Source organism: Notothenia rossii, assembly GCF_949606895.1.
Source record: "Notothenia rossii genome assembly, chromosome: 1".
Classification (NCBI taxonomy): domain Eukaryota; kingdom Metazoa; phylum Chordata; class Actinopteri; order Perciformes; family Nototheniidae; genus Notothenia; species Notothenia rossii.
Window position 1 is genome coordinate 69358820 of NC_136912.1, and position 21197 is coordinate 69380016.

The 21197-nt window shown below is 39.4% G+C and overlaps 2 protein-coding genes across 4 annotated transcripts in view; one reads left to right on the forward strand and one right to left on the reverse strand.

Annotated features, from left to right (window-relative positions):
* The window catches only part of phactr1 (phosphatase and actin regulator 1), a 33409-nt gene extending 32459 nt beyond the window's left edge, over positions 1-950 (reverse strand). The window contains exon 1 of the mRNA XM_079687121.1: positions 918-950. Coding sequence (XP_079543247.1) covers positions 918-935 — 18 coding nt within the window. The 5' untranslated portion in view covers positions 936-950. The remainder of the gene's footprint in view (positions 1-917) is intronic.
* sirt5 (sirtuin 5) lies at positions 876-15624 on the forward strand. Of its 3 annotated transcripts, none has more exons than XR_013809254.1 (10): positions 876-1034; positions 1850-1961; positions 2083-2216; positions 2907-3136; positions 3705-3788; positions 4438-4491; positions 4581-4704; positions 5100-5215; positions 5311-5439; positions 15606-15624. XR_013809254.1 is itself a non-coding variant. In XM_079687168.1 (9 exons), exons 2-9 carry the CDS (start codon positions 1859-1861, stop codon positions 5381-5383), a joined length of 918 nt encoding a protein of 305 aa, XP_079543294.1. In that variant the 5' UTR covers positions 876-1034; positions 1850-1858; the 3' UTR covers positions 5384-6805. The 3 variants fall into 3 exon arrangements, 1 of the variants encoding a protein (XP_079543294.1); XR_013809255.1 differs by lacking the exon at positions 15606-15624 and adding an exon at positions 6945-6963; XM_079687168.1 differs by lacking the exon at positions 15606-15624 and having other exon boundaries at positions 5311-6805.
* Positions 15625-21197: the final 5573 nt, after the last annotated feature.

The following is a 21197-nucleotide window of genomic DNA, read 5'->3' on the forward strand; positions in this document are numbered from 1 at the left end:
AGCACACAAAAATACAAAATACAAAAATATACAAAAAACACGTTCACAAAAATCAATGTGCACACTTTAACTTTTTATGTTACATGTGTATTCTATTTGTTATTGGACTTTTTACTTTAACTTCTTATGTTTGTATACTTCTTTTTATTTCATTTATTATTGGATGTTTTTACGTTGACTTTTTATGCTTATATGAATATAATGATTCTATTTTATTTCATTGCACATTATTACTCGAACTTCATGTTCAGATTTGAATTCGTATTTGTTTCATTCTAAAAAGGAGCAACTGTCACAAAACCCAATTTCCCCCAGGATAATGAAGGTGTTCTGATACTATTTCAAACAAAAATGTAAACTCTTCTGTGTGTCTCATAGGAGATATGATGTTATTATTATACAATTAATTAATTAAGTAAATTACAGAAATGTAAGGAATATGAATGTTTGATTAAAATGGCAATAATGAAGCAAAAACAATTTCAGCTTCTTGAATGTTTAGATGTGTTTATTGTCTCTGTTCTATATTATTGCCTCAATAATACCTTTAGGTTTTAGCAATTTGATGTCAATTATGAGTCTGGGAACTTGGAATAGCATTGTATCATTATTATTTGACAGAATAATTGACTGATTCATTAAACAAAAATATTCAGATAAATGTATAACAATGATTAGCCAACTGCAGGCCAAGCCTTACCATATACAATATCAAAGTTATAATCAAAACAACGGTATAATAAAAAACAATGGGCCAGTGTTTTTATTTTTTCCCCTTAACTTTAAACTTTCGAACTTTCCAATGCATGACTTTTCAGCTTCCATACATAAATAGGCATAGGCCTACAGTTAAGTTCGACTCTGGTACAAATGCTCCCTCTGCTGGTCATTTCCTGTCGAGGTGGGTTGTTATTTACCTCGCTGTCCCTTCTCATGGGCTCGTTCCCTCATAGCCAAACCAATCCAATAACTTCAGCTGCTGATAAAACACTGACTGAGTTCCTGCTTCCTCCAGCTGATGGTTCTGGCTTCAGGTAGCTAGTTAGTTAGCAACCTACAGATCTAACAGGATGTTGCACAACTTGTTCAGGGAAATATAAAACCATGTGCACGGCACTTTGTCTTCACAGCGTATTGTCAAGCTTTTGCTGTTTCCTTGGATACTACTGCTAGCCCGTTAGCCTGCTAGCTAACTACCATTGTACATGCTGACAGGGTGTTAGCTTAGCTAGCATAATTTAATGCTAGGTAATAACAGACTCAGGAGGGTCCATGCTTAGTGCATGACTGCTTTCGTATAGTATTGAGACATGTAGTAGGCTACACGTATTGTCATAATACAATTAAGTAGCAGGCTAGCTGTATAGCCTATGCTTGTTTATGATACCCTTTTAGCCCTATAGACGCCAAATTGACCTTCATGAGTGCATAAATCATCTCACTGTAAACTAGCCACTGGTCGTTTGTACATTTGAGTTGGCAGACGTAAGCAAATGTTTTAGTCAAAGATAAAACTAGCCAAACTCTGAAGAAGCCCTTCATGTGGCCAGTTGATGAAACTTACATTAGTTTTAAATGCATTTCAAGCTTGACCGAATGATCCTCTATTAAGTTGGAACAGCAGCTGCACAACAAACATGTTGTTTACGGTAGTCACAATTTGTGTTAATCCAAACAAATATGGCAGCCGGAAGTGACATATCTGATATAGCCCATTGCTCGTTTGTCAAAGTTTGCTAAATTTGAAAGGATTTGAAGTATAAAGCGTTTATTGCAAAAGTGTACATTTTGATAACATATGAGGCTCAATTTCTATTGTAAATAGTGTCATTCTTGTCTTTCTTTGAAGCCAAACCGAATGATTGTGCTCCAGCTCACCTGCAGAGGTTTGATAAACTCTCAACTGCATGGCCACCTGAAAATACCCAGGACCATGCAAAACATGGCCAGACCCAGTTCAGGTAGTCTTTATTAACATTCTCATCCTGATGTGTTATTTATATAGTCATCCACAAATCCATGTAACAGTATTTTAGTGCGTTTTGCATTTATATATTATATTTCTGTGCTTGTTTTGTGCAGACCTGGCAGCTTTCAGGAAGACTTTCTCCAAGGCCAAGAATATAGCCATCCTCACCGGAGCAGGGGTGAGTGCAGAGAGCGGAGTCCCCACCTTCCGAGGAGCAGGAGGCTACTGGAGAAAATGGGAAGCACAGGTATGCAAGTATACTATTAAGTTATAGGTGTTTTCTGCTATTTAGCCCTCCCTTATTGATATATGACACACCTAACGTCATAATGCAAATCATTACGTCAGTAAGTTGAAACTCTTTTTCATCCAAAACTGAAAACTATTATCTTCATTAAGGAGTGATTAAATGCAGGACTCTTGTATTAGACCGCATTAGTTTTAGCTAAGTGTGCATATTAATTTGCAAACGAGCATACTCTACAACTGTTATTTGAAATTTCCTCCATCAGTTTTTATGTTTCTGAGTCCACTACCGGCAAAAGTAGGGTAGGAGCCATGGGGAAAAAATGTAATCTATTATTCAAATATGTGACCAACTAGCCCCCAATGTTTTTATCCATTATGCAGCTGACAGCCCACCTGAGGTTATCACTTTTTTTTATCCCTCCGCATCACGTTGTGTAGATCAATCTATCATGCTTAAATTGCAGCATATAGAAGACATTCTTTGTACAATTTCTAAAGTTGTCAATAATCTTAAATCTGTCACATCACAACTTCGACTTTCCATTATTTAGCATTAATGTTCAACAAGCAAAAACAATTTAAAGTACTGTTGGTGGGAATATTTTTTCCCAGGGACGATCGATCAGCACACAGTTTTTGTCAGTACTATTAAACCTTTATTAACATTCAGTTTATTCTTATGTTTAAGCAACTTGCCACTCCAGAGGCCTTCTCCAGGAACCCCTCCCGTGTTTGGGAGTTTTACCATTACCGCCGTGAGGTCATGCTGACAAAAGATCCCAACCCCGCCCACCTGGCCATCGCTGAGTGTGAGAAGCGACTGATCAAACAGGGACGCAACGTTACAGTCATCACTCAAAATATTGACGAGCTCCACCGCCGTGCCGGTTCCAAAAATATCCTGGAGCTCCACGGCAAGTAGAAAACCCTCAAGACACCGAATGCCAGCATGGATTCAGTAATCTATACTAACTGCTTAACTTAAAATGTATGTATTTTTTACTGCAAACATTTCTAATGGCAAGCATTAACTGGTTTCAGCTTCTAAGTTTTGAGGATTTTTTGCTTTTCTTGTCTGACAGACGAAACAGGACATTTGATCCCCTCGAATGTTGGCAAATGTTCATGTATTTACTGTAATCTGACATTTTATTGGCTAATAAAGTAATTAAAGAGAATAATTATTTGTCCTTCCATCTGTTCACTTGATTTTTCTCAATAATATATCCGGTTATTATTTTTAAAAAGGACATAATGTTTACGAGTCCATAAAATGTCAACAAATTAGGGGAAAAACATAGTTTAGGTTTTAAAGATGAATAGACTGAGGAAGCTGGACTCACACATATGTGGCATTTGTAGTTGACATATTAGTAAAAACTATTAATTAAAAAAATGTTTTGGGTAATTTGCTGTCTTTTGAGTAATCCATTGTCAATTTGTTTCGGCATTGATCTGTTGCCTCTTGTTTTGTTAATCTAGGAAGTCTGTTTAAAACACGCTGTATGAGCTGCGGTCATGAAGCCGCCAATTACCATAGCCCCATCTGTGGCGCTCTGAAGGGCAAAGGGTAAGAGCTTTATCTCGTGTTGTTTGGATCATTGGATTGTTTTCCTCAACAATATGAAACATGTGTTAGAAGAGATATTGATCACAATCATTTGAGCACTAAATGCCAGAGGAAAAAAAAAAAGGCCCATTTCAGCCTGTCAGATGTCAGCAGCTAAATAACACCTGATGAGGCGTTGAAAGGGAAATCTGTGAACGCAATGAAATGTCACTTGTCACTTATCTGACATTTAAAATGGATGTTTTTTAAAAGCTGAAATGTTCGACCAGTCAATTTAGTATTTTTTGTGGATACAATGACGCAAGTACTGGGCTACAATTCAACATAATTATCAAAGCAGATCATGTTAAAACTGATGGTATATTTTGGATCATTTGGACATACGCCTGTATCGAAGCAATGAATATGTAATAAATGTAAGTAATAACATTTTAAGGCTATACTTATTTTTCTCAGTTTTTCAAGTGTTTTTTATGATACCTTCCGATATTTTTGTCGTTAATGTGTCAATAACCAAGGGAACACATTTGAAAAGACAGCCGTCGTACTAGCAATGCTCTCATTATAAAGAAACATGCTTTGCCTGGATGAATTTTAAGGGTGTATTTTGATGTAATCACCCTTTCTTTCTACCAATCGGCCTCTTCAGAGCACCAGACCCCGACACAGAGGACGCTCAGATCCCTGTTCAGCAGCTGCCCAGGTAAGAGACACACTCATGTTTTTTTTTCTCATGCTGTGCTCTTTTCCAATGAGGTTATTTGTCTTGACAAAAGTGTGTGTGTGTTTCAGGTGTGAGCAGAAAGGTTGTCACGGTCTCCTGAGACCAGCTGTGGTTTGGTTTGGAGAGACTCTGGACTCAGATATCCTCTCCCGCGCAGAGGAAGTGCTGGACAGCTGTGACCTCTGCCTCGTGGTGTGTGTGTGTGTGTGTGTGTGTGTGTGTGTGTGTGTGTGTGTGTGTGTGTGTGTGTGTGTGTGTGTGTGTGTGTGTGTGTGTGTGTGTGTGTGTGTGTGTGTGTGTGTGTGTGTGTGTGTGTGTGTGTGTGTGTGTGTGTGTGTGTGTGTGTGTGTGTGTGTGTGTGTGTGTGTACAGACAATCAATCACAAACTAATGTGCATCACATACTCCTGCCAAAATCACTCATGTAATTATTAAATGTTTTATATATGTCATAAAAATGCTTTAAAAACATGACTGGTTGTTCCGAGACTCTCAGAGTCTTTTGAAAATGTAAAAGCTGTGTCCTTAAAAAAAAGCAAGAGTTATTCACTTTCTTGATACTTTTTCAATAAAATCTGCCCCTGCAGGTTGGCACTTCATCCGTTGTGTATCCAGCCGCCATGTTTGCTCCTCAGGTGGCAGCCAGAGGTGTCCCTGTGGCCGAATTCAACATGGAGGACACGCCGGCCACCATGCGCTTCAAGTGTGTTTCAATTACTGTCACCAACTCAGACACTCACATCATTAATAATCACAGATTTAATTCACAGCAAGTTTCTTTTCCTCTGTCTGTTTAAGGTTCCATTTCCACGGCCCCTGTGGGACCACGTTGCCCCCCGCGCTGGAACGCCATGAGGCTGAACCGAAATGAGTCCCGGACATCAGCTGCACACAGACCAGACTGTCTAACACTGGAGGACTTTATTGGTACCAAAAATAATAATATAATATAATGTGAGGAAACGGGGTTCATGAAAAATAACAGCAACAAGTTCAAAGACAAAGATTTGTTTAGGCTGAAAAATTGATAGAATACACAATAAAGAGTAAGTGGGCTATATTGTAAACAGTTACACATAAAGTGGTCGATTGTAACACAAGTACATTTACGCAAGTACTGTACTTTAGTAAAGTTTTGAATTCACATGATGTTACTTTTTGCTTTTACTTCACTACATTTTGTGGGCAGAAGTGACACTTTTAATCCACTACATTTCTTTTATAGTTCTAAATACTAATTACTTTGCAGATTCAGTTAACTCATACAAAATGTAAATCAACTTATAAATTATGATGAATTATTGTAGGTTAAGCTACCCAGCAGTATATTAAGTAATTCACATAAACCCCATCTTAACCAAGTTCAACATTAAAGTGATGAACACATTAAATCATCAATATTTATAATATAATTATTTAATATTATATTCCGAAATGGGCCATATTGCATGATTACTTTTACTCCTGTATCATTGCTTCTTTCCCTTAAGTAAAAACAAATTGGAAAGATTAAACTGATTGGAGGACATGTTTTTCAGCATTGAATTTTCAATAATGGAGCAAATTATGCTAAAATGCTGAATCCCATAGTGGTTTGTGCTGACATCTGCAGAATTTGGTTTAAGAATTATAATTGTGAAACTTGACTCCTAGCATAATGATTAACTGTGCTGTTTATAAAAGAACATGTTAAAGAGTGACATTAATAGATGGCAAAAGCTACGGATTCAATGTGAACACTTGTTGGACAACTGTATCAATCCTTTTTCATTGAATGACTGCTGCATATCAGACTGTAGGGGGCAGTGTTTAGCTTCTGCTTTGAAAGCCATTACACCTACATTTAGGAGGGGAAAAAAGAATATTTCTGAAGTGTGTGTGTGTGTGTGTGTGTGTGTGTGTGTGTGTGTGTGTGTGTGTGTGTGTGTGTGTGTGTGTGTGTGTGTGTGTGTGTGTGTGTGTGTGTGTGTGTGTGTGTGTGTGTGTGTGTGTGTGTGTGTGTGTGTGTGTGTGTGTGTGTGTGTGTGTGTGTGTGTGTGTGTGTGTGTGTGTGTGTGTGTGTGTGTGTGTGTGTGTGTATTAATTCAGTGTTGTCTGAATTGATGGACCGTGGTGAAAACTGTATGATGCCTTCCAGTGGGCGTGAGTACGCTCCAGTAAAACCAGGGAGACCAGTGACTGTGCACTCCCTGAGTCATGAGGAGACGATTTGTCGCATGTATGTTGAGGTTTGGAGTTGATTCAAACCACATATGCATATGAAATGAATAAATATGCAGTCTTTAAAACTGAAGAGTGTCTCTGCAGAGCTTCCTCTGAATCTGCATGTCTGAATCACAAAGGATCAGAGATTAACACTGCAGTGTGGTGGTGATGGCAGAAGTGTAGGAGTGTTTATTAATGTTAAGTCCTCTTTATGTTCTCTTTTGTAGGCGTTGTTCCGCTTGCTGAAGATGGGATGGTGCATTATGGGACTTTAATGTATTGCAGGGATTCCCAACCAGTGGTACTTTGTGGTTACCCTGAACTGATTACCAGGGGCTACATGGACAGCTTGTGGAGAAGCTAAGCTAATTTAAAACAATATGAATGATCCACAAATTGGTTTAGCAGATTCTTGCTATTCGCGTGTCCGCCAGTGATTCAGATCTAATCCAAAAATATTAAAAGTAGATTTTTTCATTCCCTAATTTAGGTTAATTAATGTATCACATTTTTCATCAGTGATATCAGGAGAGTGCTGTTCCTTACAGAGGGCCTCGAATGTACTACTTATGTTGTTGTTTTAATGTACAGATCTGCATGCGAGTATTGTTTTAATACAAACTTGAACAAAGGTTAACCTTATCTTCAAATAATATATTTTTTTTGGTTATTTACAATTATTACATTTTTCTTTTAAGAACATCAATCCCATTGTCGGAGGCGCTTCTCTGCAAAGTCCGTGAAATATATTGCTGACCCACTGTCTAATTGTCAATCAAGTGCTTCTCGCATACATTTGTAGCCCCCTCCGTAAATTCGCATTTCTGTAAAATGTGTCTGAGAAAATTACCCACAATGCATAGCTTATTAGCGCACAGGGGTTACAAGGGGAAGGTGTTAAATATACTTCAACAAAAAGGATTTCACATATTCAGCCTTGCATATTAAATTGCTGAAAAGGATTTCAGATTGAACATGCAACACAAACGTAGGCAAAACAAATACAAATAATTAGCTTAATTTAAATCTATCTCTCGTTGTGTAATGCTTAAGCTGGAATACGTTCAAATCAGGCAGTACAAAACTTAAAACACATGTATGAAACATGTTTTAATGCTGTCTAGTTAAGCTGATATGTCCTGGCAAAGTGCTGTCACATACCTATTTATATCATTTTTGAACTAGACAATAAGCCCTTAAGCCCCTGTCACACTGTCCCGAAATTGACACCCGATGGACACACAATAAAGGAAATGTTCAAATTTGTCTCTGATCGTAACAACATCGGGCCATTCGTGAGGGCATCTTAAGCCTTCGTATGACCGCCGGTGGAGTTTCTTAGGCTCCGGCGGCAACTTCGTAAGGCAGTCGTGAGGGCATCTTGTCAAATTGTGAGGGCATCTTGTTCTCATCGGTGCCATCGGGCATTCGCCCTCACTCTGATCGGGAAGAATGCCCGATGGCACCGATTTGGGTCAATATTCTAGCCGCAAAACAAGCTACTCATGAGCGGAAAATGTGCAGACAGCCCTCTTGCTTGCTCGCGGGAGTGTCAGTCTCACTCGCTCGCGGAGTCTGTCTGCGCGCGCGTGAAAAGTTTCTGACACTTTGGGGCGGAGCCACTGGACTTTGATTGACAGCTGCCAGGAAACCTGGAGTTGCCAGGTTTGATAAATGCCTAAACTACCAAGAGCCGAGGAGTGACAGCTGGAAGATCAGTTGGACGAGATTGAATGTCCATAAAATGATGTCCATAAAAAAACATTATATTCGTAAAGTGTACAGCTAATATATATTTTAATCTGCGCGCGAGGGTCATTTTATGCGCGTGTAAAAGCACATTTTCTGCTCGTGAGTAGCTTGTTTTGCACGCTAGAATATTGACCCAAATCTGACCCCATACCGGAGCCTGAGAAACTCCACTCGCGGTCATACGATGGCTTAAGATGCCCTCACGAATGTCCCAATGTTATTACGATCACAGCTGTATTTAAACATTTCCTTTATCGTGTGTCCATCGTTTTTTTTTATTGCACAACAAAATCATGTAAACATATTATGTAAATAACCCAATTTGTGTTCTGTGAAACTGAAAAGGACATAATATATTATTTTGAAGGCGAGTTGACAGGAAGTTGTTAATGCTATGGAAACAACATTAAGGAGAAAACGTAATATCTTCTACATATAAAGACGGATAAAGTAAAGAACAAAGTCTGAAAATATCAGTACAGTATCATAGTACTTTAACATAATCGTTTTTGTTACTTTCGTTGCAGTTGTATGTCTTAAATGTAATGTAAATGTTGCCTTTGTGTGTGGTTCGGGGCCATCTTCGTGCGAAATTCACAATTCCATATTCGTGTGTCCATCGGGTGTCAATTTCGGGATAGTGTGACAGGGCAACACACTCTCACTCAGTAATCGTCCAGGAGCGACGTTTGGTCAGGGTCCCGTGGCGTGCAGTTGTGACGCTCCTAGGCTCCTTCAGCTTCATAAAGGGATGCAAATATCTTTCAACTGATTGCAATGTATTCCTATCTGCGGCGGGATTTGAAGCTCATGGAAGCACGACATTCGTTTGTGTCGGCTGCCCTTAAAGGCAATGTGAGCGTCCATTCCCATTGGATAACGGAGAATTGTACACCCGGAAGTAAGTATTCCCCTTACTGTCGATTGATTTGACAATGATATCTGCACTACTCATCGACTAACAAACACCAGATTATCCTTGTCAATTACACAACGTTGATTGGTTGTGTGCAATGCTTTTGTATTTTTCCCCTTCGATTCGGAGAAACAAATATTTTTTCGCAGTAAAGGATGGCAGAAGACACTACACTACCCAGAATCCCCAGCTATCGTTTAGGACTACACCATGTGCTCTGTTTGACAAACCCCGTGATTAGTTCTCAAGCTCTGTGATTGGTTGACCTCCAACTGCATTCCATATGGAAAAAAAACGTTTCGTAAAAGATAAAATCATACTTTATTCAGCAGTGCTTGCTTTACTCTTTGAAAGTCATCACATGAATGCATTGTAATAAATGGTTCGGCTGCATTAAATATATTACACATCTGTCTTAGTTCTTTATTTTTATTTATCTACAGAGATCGGGATCAGAATAGACCGGAAACTATTCTTTTACCGTTCAGTTTGAATTTCACAATAAAGTTAGTAGTAATATTTTGTTTTGATATTATTGTTTTTTATTAACTACAAGACCGCTGGTTCTTGTTAAGACCATCTTTTCTGTGTTGCTGTGGGTTTTTTCCATCGCTTTTGTGTTACAAATATCAAAACAATAACTAAATATATCCGTCGTAAACTAAACCAGAAACAGCAGTATATTTTATTTTGTTAACACTGTAAACTTGACAGCTTTTTAACCCAAACCACCTACTGGTTAGAGCACGTTATTACACGTTTAGAGTAATGCAATGCAGGTAGATTGTGTTGCTTTTTAATGACTGTTTAAAATTCCTTTTCCTAATGTCTTTAATTATTATTAACTACTTGTTACTTGTTGCTAGGGACGCTGCTATCGATATTATTTCTGTTATGTTGTGTAACTGTTTAATGGTGTTATCTTTATTGCTACCCCCTTCCCCGTCAATGTATAGTATTGGTCCACAGCGCAAACGTATTAGTTTAACAAAATCTGCATCTAAAATTGTGGCATAGATAGCCTACGTTATTTTCCCCTGTGCAATTCTCCATTTACTCAATAATAACACATAATTATCCTTGTGTTTATTTATTTGTTTGATTAATAAACACAAGTTGGAGTCCGTCAGGACCGAGGGTCGGAGCAGCTCATTTGCTTTAGAGAATATTACACCCGGAAGTAAGTATTCTCTCCGCTTCGCTTGACAAACCCTGTGATAGTCCTCAACAGGGACGTGCACAGACATTTTGGGGGGCAGGTGCTCAAGTGAGAAAAAGGGCACTTCCCATAATTATTTATAAAAGAAATGTAAAACAAAAAGTTAAATATAGTACATAGCACATCTCTGACTTACTGACCGATTTATTTTAATGCCCTCACACTCACGCAATTGTTTAATACTCAACAGATTTCTACAAAATAATCAGCTGACAGAGTCAATGCATGGTCTTCTTTATTCACTACGCACAAGAGCAGACAACAAACTAGTACAATTCATAGTTATTAAATGAGCAGCCAACAATCAAAAACATCAGAACTTTAGTCTAATCTCTCGACCTGCTATTTTTATTTTGTATTCAATCAATATATCTTTGGAAAGGGAACCTGTGCGCAAACAGCAGTAGATATATATTCGTTTATTTAAAATAAAAAAAGGGGGAAAAAAGGGCACTTTCTCTGGAGGAAGAAAAAGGGCAGGATGTCAGGATGTTTGATGTCTATGTGTGCACGTGCCTGGTCCTCAAGCTCTGTGATTGGAGAGTGTGCTCCGAGGGTTACGCCGAGCGTCAAACAGCACTTGAAATGGAATGGAACCACGGCAGACTGTCCAAAACTGGATTTGAACGGGTCCACCGCGTCCCCCCCTCCACCACCCCGTCCCCAGAACTACACATGCTGGCTATTGTGTTTCGCAACATGTTCTCTATCTACGGCACGTCTCTACTGGGAGTTGTAGTTTTAAAAAACGTTTTTGTATTTCCCATAATAAGAAGTTGCCAGTGTTAAACTGTGTACATCCCTGGAGGTTTAGGGGATAGGAAACACTCCAATTTAAAACATATAATTAATAAATGGGAGAAAATTGCTTGTGCCCATCATGGACAACATTAATATATAGGCTATACATGCCAGCTATGTCAGAAGAGCTTTATTTAACAGCTGGGGGGTATACTACGAAGCAGGATTTTTCGCTTAGCCGGCTAACTTCAGGGAAAACTCTGGGTTTCCAGTCCTACGAAGCTGGTTTTCTTTTTAGCAGGCTAGATCTCCATGGTAACTTATGCTGTGCGGCTAACCTGCCCCGGAGCAGGTTAGGTTGCAGGCTAAGAGCTCAACTCAGTGAAAGCACTGCCTGCCTGCTGACCAATCAGAGCTCAGTGTGCGGAGTTTAAAGCGATCAAGTCACATTACAGGAGAAAGGAAAAACAGAAAAGCTGCCGTTGCAGGAAAAATGGCCGGCAAAAATCACCGACTGTGTGAACGTGAACATTAATATAATATCATCTCCAATCTTCCGAGCAATCTGACTATTATAACATTAGCGTTAAGAAAGCTTACTTAAATATCTGTCACAACATAAGTAACCGGATCAAAGTACCATTAAAGTCCGCGGCATATCACATCATAATGTATTATATATTTCCTGAGTCAGCTGAGCCGTATCTGGCCGTCCAACACTCACAGTGTCACATAGGCTACTCGTGAATTGTTGTTACAGAAACAGAGGGGTTTTAAGTTGCCATAAGGCTGTTGACGGTCTTATTATAGGCTACATCCATTGGTTGGTTTTGTGGCACATTTGTAACGCTGTGCCAACTTGGGCAAGCACGCAGGCAAATTTGAGGAGCGCACACAGGGTGGAGAGGTGGAGAGATGGAGTGAGGGAGAGAAAGGAAGAGAGAGAGAGATATTGAGCGAGGCAGAGAGCGTGTGCAGCGGTCTGCTTGCGCACAGAGCCGGAGTTTATGAGAGAGCCGGCTTGAGAGTCAATTTATCTTCAAAATAGAATTGATAGCCAGCCTCCCTTGTCCCTGGCTGGCTTGCTATCTCGTTGGTAACGTAACTGATGTATTCTAATGTGCCTGCATCTGGCGCTGAGTTGCCATATTCCTTTCTTGAACCACTTCCTGATATCTATTGTTGCAGATAAATATAAATGATAATAGTCAAACTAACCTAACAAGAGTAAACTGACAGGCTGCTGTGCCGCATCTCACTCAAAAACCCACACGACTCAACCACAGGACTCAACCCAGCGAAGAAAACAGTCTCGCGCGCCGCCTTGCACGCAGCCTTTCATTCAGAATTTCATTCAGAATTTCATAGCAAAATAAAAAATGATATTAAACTAATCTTTCAACATAGTTTAAAACAAAAATAAATATTAGGACAAAGCCCTACAAATAACAACACTAAAGATAATAATAAAACAATTAAAATGTTGTATTCAGCCCTTAAAACAGCGGGCCCAAATCCTGGATGGGTAGGCCCAAATCCTGGATGGGCGGGCCCGGCCCCATGGGGCCCGCCCATGACGCCGGGTCTGATTTGCGTTACATCAGCATGTAACAGTTGTAAATATGCAGTGGTGTTTATTTGTAAATCATTTAGTATAATCACACACATTCTGTGTTTTGTATTTAATAATTCTTTGTTCTTTATTTATTGATTGTTCAATACCTGACAAGGCCGGAGATTAAATATCTATATACATCCTATTATATTATATTATACACATATGTATAATATCAATTAAAAGAAGTGCTTCAAAATAGTTAACATTGCTGGAAGTATGCACAAATATTGATAGATGTCTTGTAATGCACTATTGAGGAACCTGCGACCTAAGTTTTTCATTCATTGCATAACTACACCGTTTGTGAATAATGATATGTCAATAAAACTTAGAAAATCTTGAAATCTTGAAAGGGATGAGCAAAATAGTCATTATACAGTCTTTAATTAACTATTAATAGAGAATAACGGGTAATGAATATACTTTATAGGGATCCTATTAATATCTAATAATAAAAATAATGAAATTCAATAACATGCTTTAACCACCAGGTGTCCCTTTCTATCAGCTGACACCTTTACGGCCCCTACACACGGCGGCGTGCGTTGCCGCTTCAACACTTCTGCCCATTCACTTTGAATGGGGTGACGTCACGATTCGCCGAACTGCATTGTGGGAGCAAAGCGTAGCTTCTCTCGCGGTGCTCGCTGGAAAAGTAGAGCAATGTTCTACTTTTTGCCGCCTCGACAGAGGCGTCAGCCAATCGAATCATATGCCAGTGCAAGCTCTAGCCAATCAAACGGCGTGCTTGTGTGTCTGGGGCGGGAGATTCATGTGATTGGTTGTTGCTCGAGTTTCAGCTCCCCCCGCCGGCAAGCGGCAACGCACGCCGCTGTGTGTAGGCTCCGTTATGGTGTAAATACAGCCTACCAATTGGATCAAATATAAAACTCAGCCGAATTAGTGTTGATCCTGCAAGGAGACATATTGTGTGAAAATAAATATAAGATGTTGTTTAATTGCTGATATATTTATGATCCACATCACGTTTTCAGTGTTGGCGGCAGTTCCTCATGTTTTTCTAGAAGTCTTCTCATCAGGGCTCTATAAATAGAGAACTACGGCAGATATGTAATATTTAATGCAGCCGAACCGTGTATTACAATGCCGTTATGTGATGACTTTCAAAGAGAAACGCAAGCACACTCGGAATAAAGTATTTTATTTATTTTTTTAAATGTTTTCGGTCTGTTTCCGGTATTTGTTAATGACGATGTGATGTGAGATGTGAGACTGGAATTGCACCGGGGAAAATAACGTATCTTTAGATGCGGATTTTGTTAAACTAATACGTTTGCGCTGTGGACCAACACTATACATTGACAGGGAACAGAAATAATATCGATAGCAGCGTCCCTAGCAACCACCTTGGTAACAATGAAAACGTTCTATGGACGCAATTTCCTGAAGTAATCTTCGTAATAACTAGCAAACTAAAGATCATGTACATCCACTGCACACATAATCTGAAATAACAACTCATATTTCTCGCATCAAATGACATCAAAACGCATTTTAATGGCCAAACTAACTTTAAAATAGGCATTTTCATCCGAGAATAAAACGAAGTTCGACCATGTTTTTTTTTTCTGCAGGGAGAAATTTGAAGATCACGTGACATAGACGCCAGCCATTGGAATGAATGGTGAAAAACAACGGGGTTTGTCAAACAGAGCACATGGTGTAGTCCTAAACGATAGCTTGAGATTCTGGGTAGTGGAGTGTCTTCTGCCATCTTTTACTCCGAAAAAATATTTGTTTCTCCGAATCTTAGGGGAAAAATACAAAAGCATTGCACACAATTTAAACCAATCAATGTTGTGTAATTAACAAGGATAATCTGGTGTTTTTTAGTCGATGAGTTGTGCAAATATCACTGTAAAATCAATCGACAGGAAGGGGAATACTATCAATTACCTGCATTAGGCCACATGGGTTAGTCATGTTGACCAATTGTCATCAGAGATGTAAAGCAAGTTTTTTAAATATCTGTTTCTCTTGTGTAGCCTACTATATGTTATTAACTCAGTCAGTCAAATCCTTTTTCCATCAACACCCATAAAAGTATTTATCTCGTTTTGCGCAGTGGAGCCCTTCTCGATCACCAAAGTACTTCATTTTGAAATTAAAATAGATTTTCGTTTTAAAATCTGCCTCAAGGACACTGTTGACCTACATGAAGCCAAGGAGGGACGATTCCAGAAAATGTGAAAGTGGTTTGCCACTGCGCTCCAACAGGACCTCCAGCAGGCAGTCTGATTAGAGTGGTTAGTCTTTTGAGCTGCAGTAAAGACAAATGGAGTCACATTCCTCCAGCTGAATTCTCCCCAGGAGGGACAGCTTGTCATTAGCCATTGCTGTCTGCAGATCCCATTATTCCAGTGGTATTGTGAAATTACCCTCTGTTGAGTATGGGTTGCTTTTCAATTTGGAAGAGCAATGTATAATTTGGATATTGGCTTTTGGTAAGAAGTGTCTTAATAAGCCTAAGAAATGGCATAGATTTATTTTCTAATATTATAGTGTCTTAAAACGACTTTTTAATAGTCTTTAATATCCATTTGAAAATGTCCATAAGGTGTACCTTTTTATAGAAAAAAGCTTAAGAACCATTTCCTTTATCTATATGTTCCTCGTTACAGGAGACATGCTAAAGATGGAATCTGCTCCTTCCTCCTCAGCAACACCCAACAGGCTTCAATCATCTCACACTGTGCACAGACCGGCTCTGTGGGGGCTCATTTGCACGAGTGACGGATGTCAGCAGGGCTAATTAATATTGGGCTAATCTGATGTTGATATTCATGTTAGCGAAAAACCTTATCTCATCTTTCCTTCTTTTTCTCTTTACTCTGCTTTCTCTCAACCTCTTTTTCGCTCTCATCTGTACATCTGCCATGTGTGTTTGAGATGCTGTGAATCTCCCCCCCCCCCCCTTCTCAGCTACGCCTCCATCACCTGCTCATTAGAGAGAGGATGATGGTCCGACGGTCCCCAATGACTCTGCTCCAAAAATAACAGAGCCAATTTCCCGCCTGTTAGGCGGCGATTTCACACCAATCTGAGTCATACTGCCAGCTAGGCCTGTCAGCGAGAGACTGAGAGAGAAATAAGGTGGAAAAGAAAAGCAATGTAAGGGAAATGTAGGTCAGAATGTAATGAGTCTGAAAACACAAATACTTAATACTGTAAATACACCTATTGGCTTCTTAAACTATAATCATATGTTGGCTAATTTAGGGGAATGTATTTTTAAAAGCAATTTTCATAATAAACTCTCCTAAAATTGAGTTTATTTTACAAATGTAATCAAACAAGGTCGAATGTGTTAATTTGTGAGCTTTACAGGATATATATTTTGCGAAAAGTTAGGCTAATCACACTTTCAGTCTGAATGCTAAGCTAGCTGTGGAATTACTTTACAGTATTAGAGTGGTAGAATTTAGCTCATTTGAAATTCTGATTCACTGACAATAAGCAGCACATATACTTACCGCAGAGTGGATGGGTTTCCTCGTGTTAAGTGCTGTCTACTTTAAGACACTTAAGCTTCTAAATTCAAAAGTGGAGGTACTGATGTATTCATCTTGAATTACAAAGTGTTTAAATCTCTTATGCTTGTATTTTTCTATAAATGTTTCATCCAACCAAAAATAAATGTTAACACCAATATTTGAAACAGGAGAAGCTGGATGTGTGAGGTTTTTGGACTCCTTCAGAATTCATTGCACATAACCACGGATTTATCATTTGAAGGGCCAGAGGTATAGTGTCCATCCCCAATATACTAGCCAACCTCAAGCAGCCCTGATTATTATTATTGTTAGACTTTAATTCACACGTACCAGGGCAGCATACGGTCCAATGAAGAATCACTGTTCCAGTATTGTTTCCAATGCAGGACTTTTTAATATCATGTAATATATTGTTTTTCATTTGGGTATTTCTTCCCTTTCTTTAGGCCTGTCCCTGACCTGCGTTTGAACTTAGTCACTTCTAGAGAAAAAAACTATGCCGCCTTAAGGCCACCGAGATTTGAAAAGTGTAAAGAAAACAAAGTCTTTCTGCACCCTTATTTTCCCCAGGATTGTGACATATTTCTATAAACGAATAATTACGCCAACATAATCAATTAAAAAAAATGCTATAATGATGTCCAAAATGTCTCACACACATTAAGTGAAGGTATACGTCTTCAACCCCTGTCGCCAGCTGCAGATGTGAACCTACAAGGGTTGTAATGAAGAGAAGAATTACAGCGTCCTCTTCAGTCAAGGCCAGGGCGAGGTTACGGTAAATATGTCCGTCAATGTCACAGTGTCACATCCCCTCCCCTCCGCAGCCCCTCTCGCCACCAGCTTTATGAGCTACGAGCCCACATGTGACCTCTAACGGACAGGTGCCTGTGTTTGTCCGTCCATGTGACTCCGAGGGTGTAGCTGATTTCCCAGATGTTTGTCAGCTTTATTTTATACAAACATTTGAAAATATTTCAGGAGTATTTCTTCAGAATGATCACCTCTGGCCGCATGTTTGACTTTGTGTATTTCTGTAGCCATTTGGGTCGTTAAAAGGAGAGAAAATAAGATGCAGAGAAACAGTGGATAAAGTTGTGGAAATTAGTATATATAGAATCATATTTAAAAAGCACATGAGTGTACAGAGCATTTTTTGTCCCATTTTAGATGTTCATATTTCCATGCCAAGGATATAGCATTCAAGGAAATGTATACTTTTTATGTTCTAAAGAGAAGAAAAAAATCTTTAACCAGAGGATCTGCAGTATTACTTCGGATACAGTATGTCTCTGTGCATCTTTACCACCAAAGGTACTTTGACCTTACAAAATATCTGTAGATTTTATAAATGCCACCATTATTTAAAAATGTGTATATTTTCTAAATATCCTCTCTTTTAAAAAATGTATTATTTTCCTAACTTTCAACAAACTTTCTCTTTAAAAATGTTCCTTGCTTTGCAAACATATCCTTATTTAAACGTTATGATGTCATTCTTCATTTTCAAAATGTCATCACTTGTACATTGCACGAAGTTCGCCCCAGACTGAAATTCATGTAAGAGTTGACTCAGTAAAAGGAAGCGTTGTTTCTGTATACACAAAAAAGTGAGAATGTTAACAAAACAGCCGAAGAAAGTAAAAGAGATACTGTATATATCTTTCTCAGGAGTTGGTGGAGACCAAACTAGAACTAAAAGGAGAATTACTTTTGGACTAATATTCCTCAGGTGGAAACAAACAAAACTCCAATAGGATGGTGATGTTGATCGGTTTCTGCTGAAAATGAAAACGTTCTACCAAAGCAACTTGGTGGTATTATGGCAAGGTTGCTTGCTTGTTGTTCGATTAAATCAGAAGTTGCTTTATTTGACAATACAAGATCGAGTTTAGTCTTCCACCTGACAGGACCAACAACAAGTTGTAATAGGCAAGAGAAGTTGGTATAAACGTCCCTGTTTCTGCATCATTCTTTATTCAAAACAACAACACCAATGATTGTCAATAAGCTAGGTGTTGTGTTCGGCCATTAAAAACTTTATAAGCAGAAGACATGGTGGTGTAACCGAAAAGTATCTGTTGTGTTGATGTTCTTGTGTCCCAGTGGCAAAATACCTATGAATAACGCTAGAAAATGACAGGAAGCAGTGTCTTTCATTTCCATTGCCATCAGTGACACCAGCCATCTCTACTGTCAAGGATATTTTCCGCTGTGTTGTTCTGTATGCCAAAAGTTATTCTTAGCACTCAGAGAGTGTGTGTGTGTGTGTGCGTGTGTGTGTGTGTGTGTGTGTGTGTGTGTGTGCGTGCGTGTGCCTGTGTGTGTGTGTGTGTGTGTGTGTGTGTGTGTGTGTGTGTGTGTGTGTGTGTGTGTGTGTGTGTGTGTGTGTGTGTGTGTGTGTGTGTGTGTGTGTGTGTTGCAGAACAGTGTTGTTTAACAAGCTTAGCAGGATCAGGTGCTGAGTAATCTGCTGGTAATGAGGCTCACAGTGATGTGTTTGTGTGTGTGTGTGTGTGTGTGTGTGTGTGTGTGTGTGTGTGTGTGTGTGTGTGTGTTTATGCGTGTGTGTTTTTTTTTCAATTATACCAAAACAAAACACACAGCTTTACATTTTGTCATGTTTTCTTCAAAACACCCCCCACTCATTCTTCTTCACCTTATTCTCCTACCCACTAGGCGTGTGTACCTAACATGTCAAATTTAGTACAATTGCGTGCACACAAGCATCTATGGTGTCCGTGTTGGGCAGGGTTTAACTGAATCAAGATGACTGAGGCTGCTGCTCTTCCCAATCTCCCCAGATTGGGTTTTGGAGTGAAAATCCTCCAGGGAAGCACTAATCCCTGACTGTCGGGAGCAATTTTTATTCCGTAAGCAAAGCTTTCTCGCTCGCGTTTGCTCCCTCTCTTGCTCCATCGCTCTATTTATAGCCCCTTAAGCTGCTCTGCGTGCCACTGTTTACATTTAGAGCCCCCACTCTTTAGATTTAGAGCCGGTCATCCCCCTGCTCCCCAGCCTGAAGAATTGAAAGCAGGATATGTCTTATCTTTGAGCGTGCTCCCTATAAGAGGGGTCGAGATGGACACATAGAGAGATTATGAGCTCGGGTAGAGGTGGGGAGAAGAGAAGGGAAGACAAAGACAAGAGAGATCTGAAGTGACAAGCAGATCCAAATGTATATTCCAGGCGGTCAGGCAAGCTGTCTTTGTTTTCAGAGGACAGATTGCGACAGAGAGGAGGAAGGCGAAGACGAGGAAGAGAATTTGTGTCTTGTATAAAGCAGCAAAGAAATGGAGGACGTGATATTTTGTTCCCTTTCTTTCTGAGCATTTGGGTTGTTAAAGAATAGTTTGACATGGGTGCACTTTCTTGCCGGAAGTTGTCAGTACAATAAATACATTGTTGATGGCCAAAGACGCTTATTTTTAGACAACATCTTACTTGTGCCAATTAGTGTAGGACTATTTCTTGGTACATTTCTGGAGTCTCCATTGGTTACCTGGCCATTAGTCCCAGCTAAGAAATATTCAGACACTGCAAATTGTCATTTTAACGGCCAAAACACTATGTTGATTTATGATGAGGGAAGTTTGGGTTTGCACAAACGATATATAACACACTTCAGTAAAGGGTGTGTTTCAAAGGTGTATCTGGGACTGAATACAACAAATAAACACACAGTGTTTGTGTGTTCATGTTAGTGCAACTATTTGGCTCATTAATGTGTTCTTAATAGTTTTGCAATGGAACTCTGTCACTGAGGAATATATCTAGATTTGATACACACACAGTATTTGCTCCATCAATTCATGATACCTTGGAAAAAAAACAGAATATTGCAAGACTTCTCCTTTAAATAGACTTCAATAAAAAATTCATACACATTTCACTCATTTTGAACTTCAACATTGTCCTGATCCCCAAGCTGTCCTGATTGTTTATGTTGAGGTCAGCTTGCCGGCTACAGCTGAGAAGTGGCAGTTTAAGGCAGCAGCTAACATTTAGCTCATTATGTAAATGCTAATCATCAGCTGTAGCCCCCGGGGTTCAGAGACGCCCAGACACAACTAAGGCTGGCAAACCAGCACACTGCAACAACAATTCTACTACATAAACAAAGCGATAGATTGAGAGTTTCCACTGCGCTAATCTGTGAGTTTGGTTCCCTGTGCACAGTAAAGCAGCGCTGATGTAAACTAGTTATGTCATTTACTGTGATGGAGCAGTCTCGTCCTCTGTGTATTTTACACTCAGATGAGGCACGCTTCCACTTGTGTTTCCTGCCTGGCGTCATAACATAATCAGATGTGGGGCTCGCAGCTGCTCTACCCGAGAGTGCCTCAATCTGTTTGTGCATGTGCTCAGGAAAAACAGAGGAATACAGTGTGTGGATGGTGACACATTTGTTGTGGTGTTAGCTCTGTTTTCCAGCACATTGGATTTGAAATTAAACAGTGACTAACAGGGGAAGTTGCTGACTTTTGTTAGCTTTGTTCAGGTTGAGTACAGAGTATTACATCATTTCATCTGTTCAATAAACAAAAGGATCTGTTTATGTTTCTGTTTGACCCAGCCTGGTTTTGTTTGATTGGCAATACCTTCATGGGGAGACTTAAGTGTGTTACAGACCCGCAATGGATGTTTGGGACTGTAGCGATCCTTCCCTAATCTTAAAATTACACTTTATTTTTTCATATCCACAAACAGGCAACTGCT

Bases quoted from the DNA above. Each gene is read 5' to 3' on its own strand.
- sirt5 (XM_079687168.1), top strand. From the start codon at position 1,859: ATGATTGTGCTCCAGCTCACCTGCAGAGGTTTGATAAACTCTCAACTG. The intron at 1,962-2,082 runs GTAGTCTTTATT...TGTTTTGTGCAG, and splicing joins CATGGCCAGACCCAGTTCAG to ACCTGGCAGCTTTCAGGAAG. The intron at 3,137-3,704 runs GTAGAAAACCCT...TAATCTAGGAAG, and splicing joins ATCCTGGAGCTCCACGGCAA to TCTGTTTAAAACACGCTGTA.